Raw genomic sequence first — 16,154 nt, 5'->3', positions numbered from 1 at the left:
AAGGAGGGAGGGAGAGAAGGAAGGAAGAAGAAAAGAGAAGAGAAAAGAAAAGAAAAGAGAAAAGAAAAGGAACGAGGAAAGGAAAGGAAAGGAAGGAAAATCCAGTCAAAGGCCCAAGTTACAAGCAATACATTTGGAGTAAATCTGACGATATTATTGAATCTTAATACATCTATCCATCATCTGCTCCAGGGTGCGGGAGCCTACAATTAACATGCACATGTCACTGGTGCAAGTTCTAAAGTTAGAAGGTTAGAAGGAAGTATCACTGTTTTGAGGTAAAATTCAGGGCTCTGTTTATCAGAATTAATATATGGGAGTGTTTTAGGAAGGCAGGAAGGGTGTTTGAATGCTACTTAGTCAAAAAATAGCAAATGTCTACAATATATTTCTATTGTGTTATTCTCAACCAGTGGCTTATTTTATTATCATTTTCATGTCAATTCTTTCTAATCTGTACAGGGATGGATTTCTTTAAATAGAGCAGTTTTCACACTTGGATTTCTGTCCTCTCATTCTATAGTAAATGAAATTACTTTCAAGTGTACAGTAGTGATGTTTACGTTCAGTCCTTCATTCCATGGAGCCTACTTACCAATTTTCATAATTGTCATAATAGAGGTTCATAAACATACAATGCATTGGTAGATTAAAATGCATTTATGTATTTTGGGGACACTGCGCAAGATCACTATTGTAAAGAAAGCAGTCTACGTACCTGTAATGCATTACAAAGGCCACTTTCTTCACCTTCTGCTCATGAATTATGCTTTGTTAAACAACTTGACATGAAGGGCAAAGATGTTAATTTCATTTAAAAATCACACCAAATGGTGTGAAGGTATTAAGATAACAACACCTTCTATATATCCATCAATTTGACTTCTAAGAAGAAAGTCTATTTAAAGACTTTTTTTTAATTGAAATCAGTGACTTGAAAGTTAGGAATCTTTTGATTAAAAGAGAAAAGAAACTTTTTTAAAAAATCCGAATAATTTATTATACTGAAAAGAATGTTAAAAGCAATTATTCAGTCACACATTTTAGTAAATGAGAAAACTGAGACTCAAAAATAGATGTTTCACCTAAGTGCATATTGTAAATAAATGGCCAAAAAAAGAAAGAAATCTCTATTTTCTTTCTTTCGATTGCTATTACCATGTTATATCTAGAATGGTATTGTTCTTTTTTTGTGTTAGAAGAGTTTTTGATTCATTGTTAGTTTAAATCAATCAAAAGTGGATCTTTGCTTTCAAAAAATATTATAAATTTCTATTTCTGTTTGCCAGGTCATTAAAATGAAAACCCAATTCAAATCTGATATAATTTTTGCACAACTGGTGAAGAAAGAATTATTATTAATCCTAATTTATGAGGAGCGATACTGATAGAGAAAAGCTCCTTATTCTGGGTCTTGTGATTTTTTTTATCCCCTGCTTAGTATGAACATGTTTCTCTGTTGAATAAAAAATTTATAGTGTGACTGATTATATTCAGTTTTTAAAATAATTTATATTGGCATTTCAACATCTTGTAATTCATTTAGATCTACAATTTGGTTTGTGCTGATTTACAGGGATGAATTTTATGGAATGAGAAAGTGATTCATCTAATTTTTTTTACTAGATGGAGCAGCTATAATCTTGAATCAATATAATTTTTCCAAAATTATAAACTGAAACATGCATATATTAAAATACAGCACAACTTGCTACATGGTTTTATGTGATTTCAATAAGCTCATAATTTCACTCAACATTTTCTCTCTCAAATCCTGTCTTTTGTCTTCCAGAAATGTTTTTCAAGCTCTGCTTTATAAAATCCAAGTCCATGTCCCCAGCATTTTTTATTTTCAAAGTATTTTCCTCTCTGTTCTTTTTGCCACCATCCTTTTCTTCCTTATACCTTTCTTTGCAAAGCTGCTGGAATTCTGTGCAGTGTCATTCCCAAGGTGAATCTGTCTTGCCTAGAGGTGAGGACCACATCCTAGAGCAGTACCTGCAGTCCTATTAAAATCCATGGAGACCATGATTTAGTCCATTAATATTCTTACTCATGTTCACTTGTGCCAATCTGATCCCCAAGCGTGGAATAACTTTCAGTTGCATACATTTTTTCAGCCATCCACTCTCCTGTTGTTTTTTTCTTCTGTTTTACTTTCTAAATAATTTAAGTAGCTATTTGGTTGCTGTGATGATTTGTGAAAAATGTTCAGCCCTAGGGAGAATTTTGTTGAAGTTCAGAGAGTCGTATGTAGTAGGTAATCGATGTGCAGTATGTGTGGTAAATTTGTATCACGTCTAATGAGAACAGAATAAACACAAAAACAAACAAGAAGTTTGCACTTAGCCTGGAGTCCCTAATAGATCACATTGTGAGAGCTTCATACTAGCTCAGGCACAGGAACATACTTATGGTCAATGTTTGAGCATTTCACCACTCCCCAAGGCTGCGTTTCTGTTGTTTCAAAGATATATATATATTTATATCATAAATAGATATCATCATAAATATATATTTTATATCAGTTTTATATATATGTATAAATTTATGTATAAATATGTATAAATTTATACATATATATATATATAATTGAGAATTAGCAATACAGATAGGTAGGTCCATGTAAAAGTGTGTGCAGTGTGCAGGCTTACACATAACTCTGTGTGTGTATGTTTGTGTTTATTTCCAAAAGAATCAGCACGTATATATTCTTTGCCTGTCAGCATCATGCTGCAAAACAGTATAATTTGCATCCAGAGCAAAAACTTAAAACTTCCATGCTTTGTAATGTATATAATTTTCTCTCTTTCCATTAGGTAGAAAATGGTTGCCCCTGTTCGCCAACTGTGAAGACTTAGAATCGGCCAGCTACAGCTTTGATTCTCCAAGTGTTTCAGGATGTAAATGCAGTCTGACTTTTCCCTGATGGACAGTTAAATCATGGACACGCTAAACAATTTACTTTGGACTGTCCTTCTAAAAGATGTTCTGGCTTCTCTCTTGAATGCTTATTAAGCATTTGGAGCTGTCAAGGAAAGGCAAAAAACCGTGAACTGGAAAGTTATCTTACAATGAAAGTTACGAGCACATCTTGCATCTGTCCAGTCCTAGTGTGTCTCTGTTTTGTGCAGAGGTGTTATGGAACTGCTCACCAAGGCTCCATCAAGGTGACCAGAAACCAAACCAAACACATTGAAGGTGAAACCGAAGTCCACCACCGTCCCAAAAGGGGATGGGTTTGGAATCAGTTCTTTGTTTTAGAAGAACATATGGGACCAGATCCACAATATGTTGGAAAAGTAAGTATTTATTTATTTGTTATTTGTTTGTTTTTTTTTTTCCCCTCTTCTGGGAAACTGTGGAGTGAGATGAGGGTAAGGTTGGAGTTGGATTTGAAGAGGCATGGAACTTTAAGTGAATTACATTATAGAATGCGATTATCTAAAGTAAATAGTTTAAAATAATGATTATAAAAAATGAACTTCACCAATCATGTCACTCTCCCTAAATATTGGTCCATATGTACTAGACTGAATGTTTTTGTACCGGCATATTACTCTTTCTGTTCTCTCATGTAGCATGGAAACCCTTAATTAAACACACAATTGAGTAATTTTGTCTTTAGTACTTTGAAGGTATACTGGAATTCACGATGTCATTTATTGATATATTGATATTGACAGTTTTTTTCATCTTTTGCTATTGCACATGAGGCTAAAAAGAAGACAGTATATACAAGACATCTAATATATTTCTGTTAATTGTTACAAAGAGAGTGTTAGAACTTAACTCAGCCTTTAAAAGCACATGGGTATTTTTCCAATCCTCCAAATTAAGTTCCATAAAAATGTTGATACATTTTAAGTTGAGATTAAATACACACTGGATGTACAGGTTTTGTTAGAAATCCTAAAAGAACGAAGTTGGCAAAAATGATCAGCAGCTTCAGAACAGCTTCACTGTCTGTCAGAAATATGGACAGGACAATTTAGTGGCTATGGGGGATTGTGTGCTCAGTAATAGGGGACCCAGTTTCAGCACGCATCACCGAGGCTCTCGGGTAAAGAACAGAGTGGGAAGTGGAGAGGTCTAGCTTGGAATAAATTACTGATTGTTGGAAGCAGCCACACTTAGGTTTGTCCAGCACCTGGGGGAGAAGCAGCACACGCATCGTGACTGCAGGCTCCGTGACTTCCATCTCCCCGTTTGACTATTTATTTTCACTTTAGCACTGTTAGTACTAAAAAAAAAAAAGAAAAAAAAAGTACTTCATCCAAGCCATGGTGCTTCCCTAATTTGCAGGCAGTACAGGATCACAAGCCATCTGTTCTATCCGTCGTCCAACAGGGACTGGGTTGCAGCTGTATTTTCCATACAAGGCAGGAGCTATAGAGTCAGAATACAAAACACACAAAAAAGGTCTGTAGCAATTCTGTCCTTTTCTTACATGCTTATTAAAGTGAGACAAAAAGCCCTTCATCTTCATTCTATACTGTTTCCCCCTGCAATGTATTCCATGAAGTAAATGGAAACAAATACACTAAAATAAAAACATAATATATTGAATTATTAGGAATTTATTTTTGTTATGAACTTCAAAAATCATTTTTCTATAATCCTTTCAATCTTTGAAAAGGAGAGAAAAAAGGAACAGATTTTTTTTTCCTTTTTAGGAGTATACCAAAAGGAAATATGTATATATACACACATACATACCTACTATTAATATATTTTGTTATGCATATTTCCTAACATTTTATTTAACTAAGAAACAAAAAACCTGCTAGAAAGGGGCAAGAAAAGATTAGATAGCTTCTCATTTTGGGGCAGACGTGTCACTAGATTTAGTACAAGATAAAATCTCAATAGGTAGATTAGTTACAAGCAATCTTTCTGGGCTTGGGTGCCAATGACCATATGGTTGAGAGTTTGTTACTCATCAGGAGAAGGTGAGGCCTGTGAAACTGTTCCTTTGTGGAGGTTTTGTGGGATTTGATATCCAATCTATTGTTTGTAGTATTAACTGATAAAAAGGGTCACACCCAAGGGTGTGATCCTCTTATGCCCTATCTGAGCTGGGCCCCCTCACTCAGTTTTTCTACTCAATACTCATCTGCCTTTATGAGCAATTCAAACTTGGTTGTACCCATTTTTGTCCCTTCATCATCCACCCCACCATATGTACATATACACACATATATCATACATACACACATACAAGCACACATACATACATACATATATAACTGTGACCAAAAAAAAACCCTGCAAAGCTTAACAATGCACATGTACTTATAATAATGCCCTCCTGTCCCATTATTTTTAAGAAGTGAATTTATATTTCACACTGATAAATACACTCATAATGAACCAACCATGTATTTTCAAGGTATTCCTGAATAAAAGATAGAATCATTGCAATTTCTATGAACAAGAGAAGGGAACACCTCCAAACTGCTGAAAAACATCTCCTTAGCTTCTCCTTGTCAAAGAAATGCCAGCCAGGATTCTGTCAACAGAAACGAAATAAGAATCATAGAATGCAGTTCTGTTATTAAAATAATATTTTCTAGATTCATTATATAAGTTTGTTTTAAATTGTTTCAAATTATCCTTGAGTTCTTAACTGTAATCTTGTATATCTGTAGTTATATATTACACTCTAAAACATCATCATCTGAACGTTTGATAAGAGCTCAAGCCTAACTGTTTTGACACTTACCAACTTCTCTTATATTTTTTATGATAATTCTCTTAGGCTTTCTTCCTTAATGATTTGATTTATTATGGAGGAACTTACTCTGTTGACATTTGGTCAGCATATATTATTCACTCCTAAGACATATTTTTATGAGGATAAGGCCATGATCATAAGGCAATTTCTAATGGTAAATAGTACAACTATATATATACATGTGTAATGTATCTACCGTCTATATATTAAATATATATACAATTATTCATATATACAGATAAATAGAGTTGATCATCCATAATTTTTTTCCAGAATGCAATGGCCATGAGCAGTCAAATACCAAAATTAGTATATAAATATATCTCATGGATTTGATCTCATGGACTTATTAAAGACCTTTTTAAAAATACTTGAAAGATTAGGGTAAGCACGTTTGTTAGCAAGTAAGTCAAGTAAGTCCTTTCTTCTTGGAACAAATTATATGATAGTATCATTATAGGTTTTAAAAAATCGTGTCCTTTCTTTTCCAAAAATCATGTAAAAACTAACATAGACCACCTGGTCTAACATTTTTTAAAATTTTTCAAAAGTTGAACAGTGCTAAATAAATCCCTATTATAACAAAGAATGTAATTTCATATAAGATACAACACACTTCCTAAAATGCTGGCCACATATCACACCTATCATTGCAGTAGACTCATTGCCTTCATGAGATAATACTGATTAGTGAGTAAAGATCCAGGTTTCAGTTAAGGCTTCTCTGCTTATTAACTGTATTTACATCTGGCAAGTCTCTTTAATCCCCTGCATTTCTTTCTCCTTAATGTAACACTGAGAAATCTCGCTTGACCTTTCTATGACTAATTTAAGTGTGTTATAAACTTCGGTTTATAGTTTAGATTATGGGTCAGTTAAGCAGCAGCCTGTGTACCAAACTCATCCAGTTGCAGATTTTGGTATTGCCTGCATACTAAAATTTTATTTTTTTAAGATTTTTTAACTATTAAAAATTTTTTAAATACTATTTTGTGACACATAGAAATTAAATGAAGCCCAACCTCAGTTTCCATAAACAGTGTTTTATTGGAATACAGCCAGACTTGCATCTGTGTATTGCATGTGGCCATTTTCAAGCTACAGTAGTGGGACTGAGTAGTGATAAGAGAGAGTAAGGTCTGCAAAATCTAAAGTATTTCCTAATGACCATTACAGAAGGCATTTGAAGCCCCTGGTAAGGTATCTGCCTCACCTCGTAGACTGTGAATGCTTTGGAAGCAGCAATATTTCCTCTTTATTTACACAGACTGTATCTCAATACCTATTGTAATGATCAGATGTGCTAATTCACCGAAAAGGGCTCCTTAAACCATAACTTTTTGCGGTCATTGTTAATACTTGTAATAATTATTTGAAGTTATTCGGACAAAAGTCTCTCTCACTAATCATTGCTTTTATGGAGGTGAGAATTTTTGGGGTTCTTTACTTCACCACTTTCACACTGGTGTTCCCTCTCGCATTATTATTTTAATGAATGTTCATTACCTCTTGGTGTTTTTGTTTCCATGCATTATATGCAGTAGTGTAACGAATGTCCTCGGACACACATCATTTAGCATACATGTAGGTATATCTGTGGGAGAGATTTTCAGAAGTGGAATTATGATTCAAAAATAAATAAATCTTTAATTTTGGTAGATATTACCAGATCCTCCTCCAAAGGTGTTATAGTATCTTGCACCTCTCTCGGTGATTATATAAGAGTAACTATTTCTCTGCAGCAATGCCAACAGGTGGGATTGTAAAAGTTGGAATTTTGCAAATATAAAAAGTGAAAAATTGCATCCCTGTGTACTTTCAACTTACATTTCTCTTATGAGTGAAATTGGTCATTTTTTCATAGTTGAGGAGATATGAGTATTTCTTTTATACTAACTGACTCTTCAGGCCCTTGCTTTGTATTCTTTTGCTAGTCTTTTTAACATGTAATACTAGTCGCTCTTTATGTAACAGATGTAATAATTCTTTGCTAGTGATATGTTATCAATGATTTTTTCACAGTTGCCATTTGTCTTTTGATTTGGTCTACAATTTTTGCTTTATAGAAATGTATTATTTTAATCTAATAATTCTTAGTGTTCCTTTGACTAAAACTATATATTTTCTTACTTGGATTCTTCTAATAGTTGAGACTATTGCTGTTCAGAATTAGTGGCAGTAGATAAAAAAAGCATTCTTCAGGTCTTATCTAGTTTATCACATGTGCTAGAAAAATATTACTTACTGAATAAAAAGAATCATGTAGAAGTGAAATTTCTTATTTTAGAGATCAGAAATTATAATTTAGAGTACATATGAATGCTTATTTTAGCCATTAGCTATAGGCTGTATTGTATATATGTCTCATATTTACCAACAGAATGTATCCTTGTGTTGTTATTGCAAAGTCTATTGACTCTTACGGTACATGCTAGGGATATTAAAATATGCATAATTATTAGAATTTAACTAAGGATATGCATTGGAAATAATGTCTTTTAATGCACAATTACTGGCAATAAACTTTATGTATTTCAAGTGATAACTTATTGTGATTAGCTAGGTGTTCTCTGTAAATGCATATTATTTTCATTTTAAAAACATTATAGATAACTTCTTTAATTGGCCAAACATTCTTGTATAATAAATAAAGGAAATGCTATGCTTACTTCAGGGTATCTGTCAGTGGATATTATCCACATTGCATTATCTGATAATTAAAGACAATAGAACAGAGGGTAAGGGTGTAGCTCAAGTGGTAGAGCCCATACTTAGCATGCAGGAGGCCGTGGGTTCAATCCCCAGTATCTCTATTAAAATAAATAAGTAAGTAAAAAACTAATTACTCCCCCCAAAATAAAAATAAGGTTAAAATTAAAAAAAAAAACTTATAAACATAAAAAATACAAAAATAAAGAGAATAGAATAAAAAAATCACAAACAAAAGGTAAAACACCAAAATGTGTGTTACTACTTAGCAGTGTGCTTTAGGCTAAGAGATATAATTTATTAACTATTTTACATTGGGGTTTGGGCTATATTGACATTAAAGATATATTTGATAATACAAGTTAATAAGTACTTAGATTTTTTCAGAATAAGCAAGTGAATTCTGCTATTTCCACTTCCTTTAATTTATGGTGTGTATTTTTATAATTGTTAGAAGTTTTTCTAGACCTAAACTATCATCTGTAGAAAATATTGCTTATATCTATTAAGAATTTAGTTACTCAAAATATACCTCTCTCACTCCCCTCTGTACCCATGTCCCATACGTGTGAGTAGGTAAGTGTAGTTTCTAGGCAGTTATTCCCAACTTGCTCTGCTAAAAACAACAACACATAGAGAGTAAAAAAGGATTTCTAGCAGTATAAAGGAGCTAAGAAATCATCTTGCCAAATTCCTCAAGTAATAGAAGGCAATGATGCTCAAAACAGGTAAGTGACCTCTTCATGGGAAGAGGGATTAGTTATGGCAGTGCCAAAGAACAAACTGTAAGATACCCGAGTCTCAGTGAAAATCGGTTTCGAGTATATAGTGCATGGAGTTCCCCTCTCATCACTCCTATTACTGCCATTATTTGACATCTTTTTCTTTCTTTAAAAAAGAACTTTGAAATCTCTTTTAATATGAAGTACTGTAGCTTCAAATTAAATAAATGATTTTGAGGTTAAAGAGAGAATAAATTATGTAAAAAGGAATGAGAAGGTTCAGGCTTTTCAGAAAAAAAAAATGACCTCTTTAATGTCATCATGAACTCTGAATTAAAAATTAAATGCACAGCAAATAAAGGTCCCAATTGTCATCTAATACTGTCAAGATGATAATTTTATGAACATTTTTATCATAACTTCTTTGAAATGAAAAACTTCCTGTATCAAAACATGACATTTGAATTTTATACAAGTGACAGTGTGATGACATGATGTCATGTGAAATTAATTTATGGCACACATTTCCATATGGATATAGAATTTTCTCAGTAGTCATGGAAATTTAACTATTTAGATCCAGTCCTATAAGAAATTGGGTGTATAAAAGGAATTTGATTTGGCATATACTTCATTTAATTTGTAGTGATACAGAAACTTTTTTTAAGGAAATCAGATTTCACTAAGTTTATATTTTTAGAGAAAAGTGACATTTACTTAAATTTTAAAATATTTAGAGTAATTAAAGAATTACCTTATATTTTATAATTCATTTATATTTATAATTTATTTATTTATATTTTATATTTATAATTCATTATATATAATGCTTCTTAATGCTACACTGAAATATTTTTTAAATGTCATCAACATAAACATCAATACAAACCATAAAATATGTTATGGGCACAGTATATGTATTTATTTACATTGCAAACTTTATATTATTATACAAACACACCCATCCATGTTTGTGTGCATGTGTATATGTATGTTTGTGTGTATCAGTGATGCTAAACCAGAGGTGACTTTGACCCCTGGGGGCATTTGGCAATGTCTGGACACATCTTTCACCGCAGCTAAATTGCCTGTTAGTTTTAGTTGACATAATCACTATACTCAAAGATGCTTAAAAGGCTCATAAAAATGTTTTAATATATTTTTAAATAAGAATGAAATATGAAAATGAATATAATTCATGCTATATTATTTGAGTTTTTATATCCATGCAATTGCAAACAGAACTTAGTGTTTTAATTGAAAAAAAGAAGACCCACAAAGTCAAAAGGGCCAAGGGTCCATGAAAGTCCTAACATGGACCTCACTTTTGCTTGTGGTAAGTAGGGCTGGGGTGCTACTGACATTTAGTTAGTAAAGGCAGGATGCTGCTACACTTTCTACAACACGCAGGACAACACCCCTTCCCCACCAAAAAAGAATTATCCAGCCCAAAATGGCAATAGTGCCAGCTTTGGTCTGATGTTGACATCCTTATATAACGTTTCTCATGATCAAAATGTTTTTGAATATATTGTTCATACCATTACATCACTATAATGGTATTTTACATGTGTCATTTATAATACACATGTAGGTGAGTCTTAACTTTTAGTTAGTTGTTTTTTTAATGCAATCTGATCATTTATTTTTCTAAGCAATGGCTTTATTCCATTGTTTATTGTGATTTTTAATCCATTTGGACTTATTATTACTAATCTATTTTGTATTTTACAGGCACTATGTTTTCTGTTTGTTCCTTTTTTTTTTCTCTCCTTTTATTCTACTGTAATGACTTCTTTTGGTGTTTCTCTTCATTGGTTTGAAAGTTTTATGTTGTAGATTTTGACATTTGTGCTTGATCTTAATGTTTTTGTGCACTGTTGACTTCATATCATAACTTAATGTCTACTTCCTCCTATACAATGACATAGAATGACCAAATTTTATTACATCATTGTGTTTTCTAATTTTTATATGCCTACTAAGCCAAACTGTTTTTAAATCATTCAATTGCTCGTTATTTTTCTTACTGTTACTAGTATTAATGTATACAGTATATACTTATCTATGTTTAACATACTTAACATTTTACTCCCTTGACTTCTATTTCAAACTTCTTAGGTTTCTTTTACTTTTTACTGAAATATGACTATGCCCAATTTCTTTTTAACTTGTACTTTATAAAGCTTAAAATTGATGCCTTTACAACTATCCTAAACAATACAAATATCTTAGGCTGTTTAAACACTTTCTCCTGTTTCATGTTATAATCTTGTTTCCTCAATTTTTTATAATCTACTTTCCAGATTTTTTTATTATGAAAATCATTTAGGCATTCAGTGTTGCTAAGATGTACCCGTGTTTACCAACATTATTGTTCTGCATTGCTTCCATCCCTGTTCTTTCTCCTGGTTTGATTTTCTTATGCTTATATACAGCCTTTACTTTTATTTTTCTATTTAGCCTAGAAGCAATAAAAGTTATCTTTCTTTTTCGTGTTGCATCATTGTTTTTTGTGTATAGGATTCTAGGATGAATTTTTCCATCATTGTTTTATTGAAGATATATTCTCTTCTGGACTCCATGTTTGATGATAAGAAATCTGCTGAAATTCCTTTTTAAAGTTTTCCTCTTTCCCTTAGGTTGATTTCAGGATTACCTGTGTCCTTTGTGGTCTGTAGATTTACTAACGTGTCTCGGCTTTGAAGGGTTTTTTTTGGCAGGCGGTGGCTTTTTTTTTCTTTTACGTTTTCTTTTTCTTGATCTATGTATTGATTAACTGGAACGTCAGTTACAAAGTACTATAAACTGAGTGGTTGAACAGCAGAAAGTATTGTCTCTCAGTTCTGGAGGCTGGATGTCAAATCTAGTCAGCAGACTTGGTTGCTTCTGTAGTTTCTGAGGGAAGGATCTTTTCTGAGCCTCTCTCCTTGGCTTGAAGATTGCTGTCTTTATGTTCACATGATGTTCTCCCTATATGAGCATCTGTGTCCAAATTTCCTTTTTAATAAGGGCATCAGTCATTTTGGATTAGTGTCCACTTTAATGTCCTCATTTTAACCTGACTGCCTCTATAAAGATCCTATGTTCAAATAAGGTGCTAGGGGTTAGAACCTCAAATATGTATTTTGATGGTATAAACTTTAGCCCATAGCAGAATGAAATCAGTATTTTTGTATGATTATTAGAATACTTACACTTTATAGAAATATAGCATCCATTATTTCTTTGAATTTCTTTTTTCCTCATTTATTGTTTCATTCTAAAACTTCTATTTGATATCATTTCTGTAAGATTTATTTCTAGCACTCTAATCCTCTCTTCAGCTATTTCTTTGTTAAGTATATTCTTTGACTTAAATGTGAATATTAGCTTGGATTTTTTTTAGTTCTTTTTCTCCTTTTTATATGTGACCTGTCCTTTCATTTTGACCTTTATTTCTTTCCTTATGACTTTAATTATGGCAGACCACCTATTTCACAGTCTTGTTCAACCACTATTATTTTTGTGCTTGAATAATTTGCATATTTCTTTGTCTATTCACTATCTGTCTCAGAGATTTGATCCTGGTATGCCTTTTAAAATTTTATAATCATCTGTCTTCAATAGTGGGTGATAAATGGCAATGAGGATTTTGGTGGGATTCCTCTAAAATATAGCTTGAGAAATATTCATAGAGAGCAACTTACCTTTTTATTTCCTGATAACCCTTTAGTTTGAAAAATCTGAATAAATATTAATTTTTAATTTTAAACTATGGATTCTTATCCATAAGTTTAATGGAAACAGTAACAAAAGAACACTAGCAACACAAAAATGAATCTTTTTTCTAGGCTGCAAGTTTAGGTTTTAATTTATCACAGGAAACTTTTTTCTACTAAGAGCTCTTAACAGACCACAAGCTTCCTTGCTACTTTTTAAAGCTGGTGGGTAGAGAGCTCATTTTGATTTCATGGAGTTTGTTTTCAAGCAGTCTGGCTTTGTTCGGATACCTCCATTCTAATTCTATACCTTGAGGAGACTGAAAATAATATATTCTAATCTTCAGGTGATATAAAAACCAAATCTTGGTGCCCATGGCCTGTATCCAGTTTAATTTCCCTTAAAGACAAATGTCTGCCAGTTGGAAATGACCTTCCTGGTACTAAGTTCTCTCTTCCTTTCGTCAGTGAATTAGCTCTCAATGTTTCTATCTCAGTTGTATTGTACTTTTAATTTAACACACTGTTTTTGCTGTTTATAGTTAGAGGTGTCTTTATTAGCTTTGTCTGCCATTTTTATGATCATATCTTACCTCAAGATTTTTTTTTTACATAAAAGCAAGATTTGGACTTAGATAATCTTTTTAATGTCTCTTCTGGATATAAATAATAGTATGTTTTTACCATGCTTCAATATTTTCATGGAATTGTAGAAATAAAAATTCAAATGCTCCCAAAAAAGATAAGAGTAGAAATATACTTTCTGAATATCTTATTATATTTCATAACTGATATGGATTGATTTATTTCAACAGGTGTTGGACCTAAGGAAATAAATAGTTTTCAACATAGATATTAGAATATTCTCAGGAAATCTGTTTTATTATTTTACTGATTTTTATCTGATGAATATTTTAACATTAATTTGCACCAGGCCTCAAATAACAAAGGCATTTAGTTTGGAAGTTGAGCCTGGAGGATATTCAAAGACATAGTTTTTTTTTTTGTTTTTTTTTTTAATTTTCATGAAGAAAATGCCAGGCATTTATTACAAGAATCACAGAGTGAAATATAATCACTTTCTTTCCTCTAGGATTATTTATGTTTCCTGTATATAATTTATTTCACTACATTCATAGACATTAGAAATAATATGATGTGAAATCCTACACTAAAAAATAAAAAAGTCTATAATATAAGAAATTAAAATAATAGTATTTTCTTTTGTTTGCATTGTTTGGAACTTTAGCTTGATTACAGCTGAGTTTATTTTGACAAAGTTTGAAGACTAGGTTATATTCATTCATTCAGAATTTGTTGAACACCTCTCAGTTTTGGTCACTATGCTAGAATTGTTTATATAGTGGTGAATGAGGCAGATATCTTGGGAGACATTGATATTAAGCCAACATTCACATAAAGGAATGTTCAACTATAAACTGTGACGAAGTTATGAAAGAAGTTGTACATGGTGTGTAGTGTAAAACTTTGATTGGGAAGAACTCTCTGAGGAAGGGACAGGCCAGCATCTAAAAATGAATAGGAGCTAATTCAACAAAGTGGATGCTATGCTTGTGTATGACTTTTGAGAATGGTGGTGCATAGTCTGTGTATAGTGAAAGAGTGATCCTACGATGGGAAGTAGTTTGTGTGTTTGACGTTCAAAAAGACTGGGAACCTACAATTTAGGGAATAAGAAGTAGAGAAGAGAGAGACAAGGCTGGACCCAAAAGGGCATAGATGTTACAGGTCCCCTTGAATAAATAGTTTTGGGCTTCATATTTAGAGAAATGTGAAGACGTTGTTGACTTAAGAAGAATGTGGAATCAATATATTTGTTTTATTTATTGCTAAGCAATCACTTGCTTCTATATGAGCAATAGAATCACAGGGAAGAATTTCAGAAAAATCAAAAGTAGGCTAATTTCTGTAAAGGAGCCAATATATTATAAACTGAGACTAATAGAGCGTAGTTGGCTCATTTACTTTCCCCTAATGTTTTAAGAGATAATGTATTTATGGTCTGTATAATGTATTAGCAACTTAGGACAACACTTGAGTCATACTTGTAATATGTATGTAAGTAACAAGAAATAGGGAAAGGAATATTGGATGGGTAGCCTTGATTTTTCTACTATATAATTTTTTGACCTGGGTAAATCAAACTTTCAGAACAAATATTATGATGCACATTAATAAAGGGAATGGATGAGATGATTGCAAGAGTCCTATTTGACTTCGAAAAAGTCACTGCTTCAACATGAATTCAGTGTTAATAAAGAATTAACAGCATGCCATGCATTGTGCTAGATATGAAGATTACACTAATGAAATATACAATCTCAGTGATTGATGAATAAAGGCAAGAAGAGTAGACAAGTTTAAGAACAAGTGAATACATCACAATGTTAGTGTTGCAGTAACAGCACTAAGCTTAGGGGATGGTGGTGCAAGAAGAGGAGTGACGTTCTTGACTTAGGTCAACTTATGGAAGGAACCCCAGAAGAGGATGACCTTGTACTAATATTTTGCTATCAATAGAAAATAAGACAGAGAAAGTATATTGGTTATGAGAGACTTGCAGTGGAATTTGAGGAATGACATATCAAAATTAAATAAGTAGTATTTAAGGACATACAAAAACAGCAGTTGGAGCACAGATCACATGTGGAGAAGTGGGAGTGGGGATGAAGCTAGAGAGCATTATAGGCCACTGAGTACCAGGTAGGAGATTCAAAGGAGACTATAGTTTATCCAGAAGTGTTTCGGAATGGATTGAAGGATTTTCAAGGGGGAAGTTACATGAGACATATAAAACAAGTTCAAAGGCAGAGGTGATACTTTACCATTGCCCAAATCTAGACTTGAATTTGGTAATTGCAGACAAATTGGAGAGAGTAAATAGATAAAATTTTTTTAAGGATTTATAATTGACAAGATTTTGTGTATATTGATTGCAAGAAAGGGAGATACAGGGCTGTTTGAAGATGTTTGGCAAGCTTCTCATTAAATTGAGGGGCTAAACAATAAAGGAGGAGGATCATGTCTGGGAGTGAGGGCGACAGGGTTAGGTTTGGATAGTCTATGTCCCGGGTGATTTATGGGCCTGCAGGTAGCCAGGGATAGAGAGATGCAGAACACTAGAGGAAGGATGCAGTCTAAAGGGTAGAAATGGGAAACATTGGGGTTTAAGTGGTGATTGAAGCCCTGCATAAAATTTTAAGGAAACATATGTGGACTCCTGGCTCAGAATAGAATTCTGAGGAACAAAAAGTTTTAAGGGAA

The 16,154-nt window shown here is 32.7% G+C and overlaps 1 protein-coding gene across 6 annotated transcripts in view; it reads left to right on the top strand.

The window, feature by feature from the left end:
• The window catches only part of CDH18 (cadherin 18), a 627,896-nt gene that overhangs the window by 322,907 nt on the left and 288,835 nt on the right, over positions 1-16,154 (top strand). For 4 of the 6 annotated variants that reach the window (XM_032470371.1, XM_032470358.1, XM_006178333.3 and 1 more), the window contains exon 2: positions 2,820-3,302. In XM_032470371.1, the coding sequence (XP_032326262.1) occupies positions 3,075-3,302 (228 nt within the window). In that variant the 5' untranslated portion in view covers positions 2,820-3,074. Of the gene's footprint in view, positions 1-2,819; positions 3,303-16,154 lie in introns of those variants that run through there. The other 2 variants (XM_032470388.1, XM_032470379.1) reach the window with 1 other exon arrangement.

The sequence above is a fragment of the Camelus ferus genome, chromosome 3 (genome assembly GCF_009834535.1).
Source record: "Camelus ferus isolate YT-003-E chromosome 3, BCGSAC_Cfer_1.0, whole genome shotgun sequence".
Lineage (NCBI taxonomy): Eukaryota > Metazoa > Chordata > Mammalia > Artiodactyla > Camelidae > Camelus > Camelus ferus.
This window is presented reverse-complemented; position numbering and strand designations above follow the sequence as displayed.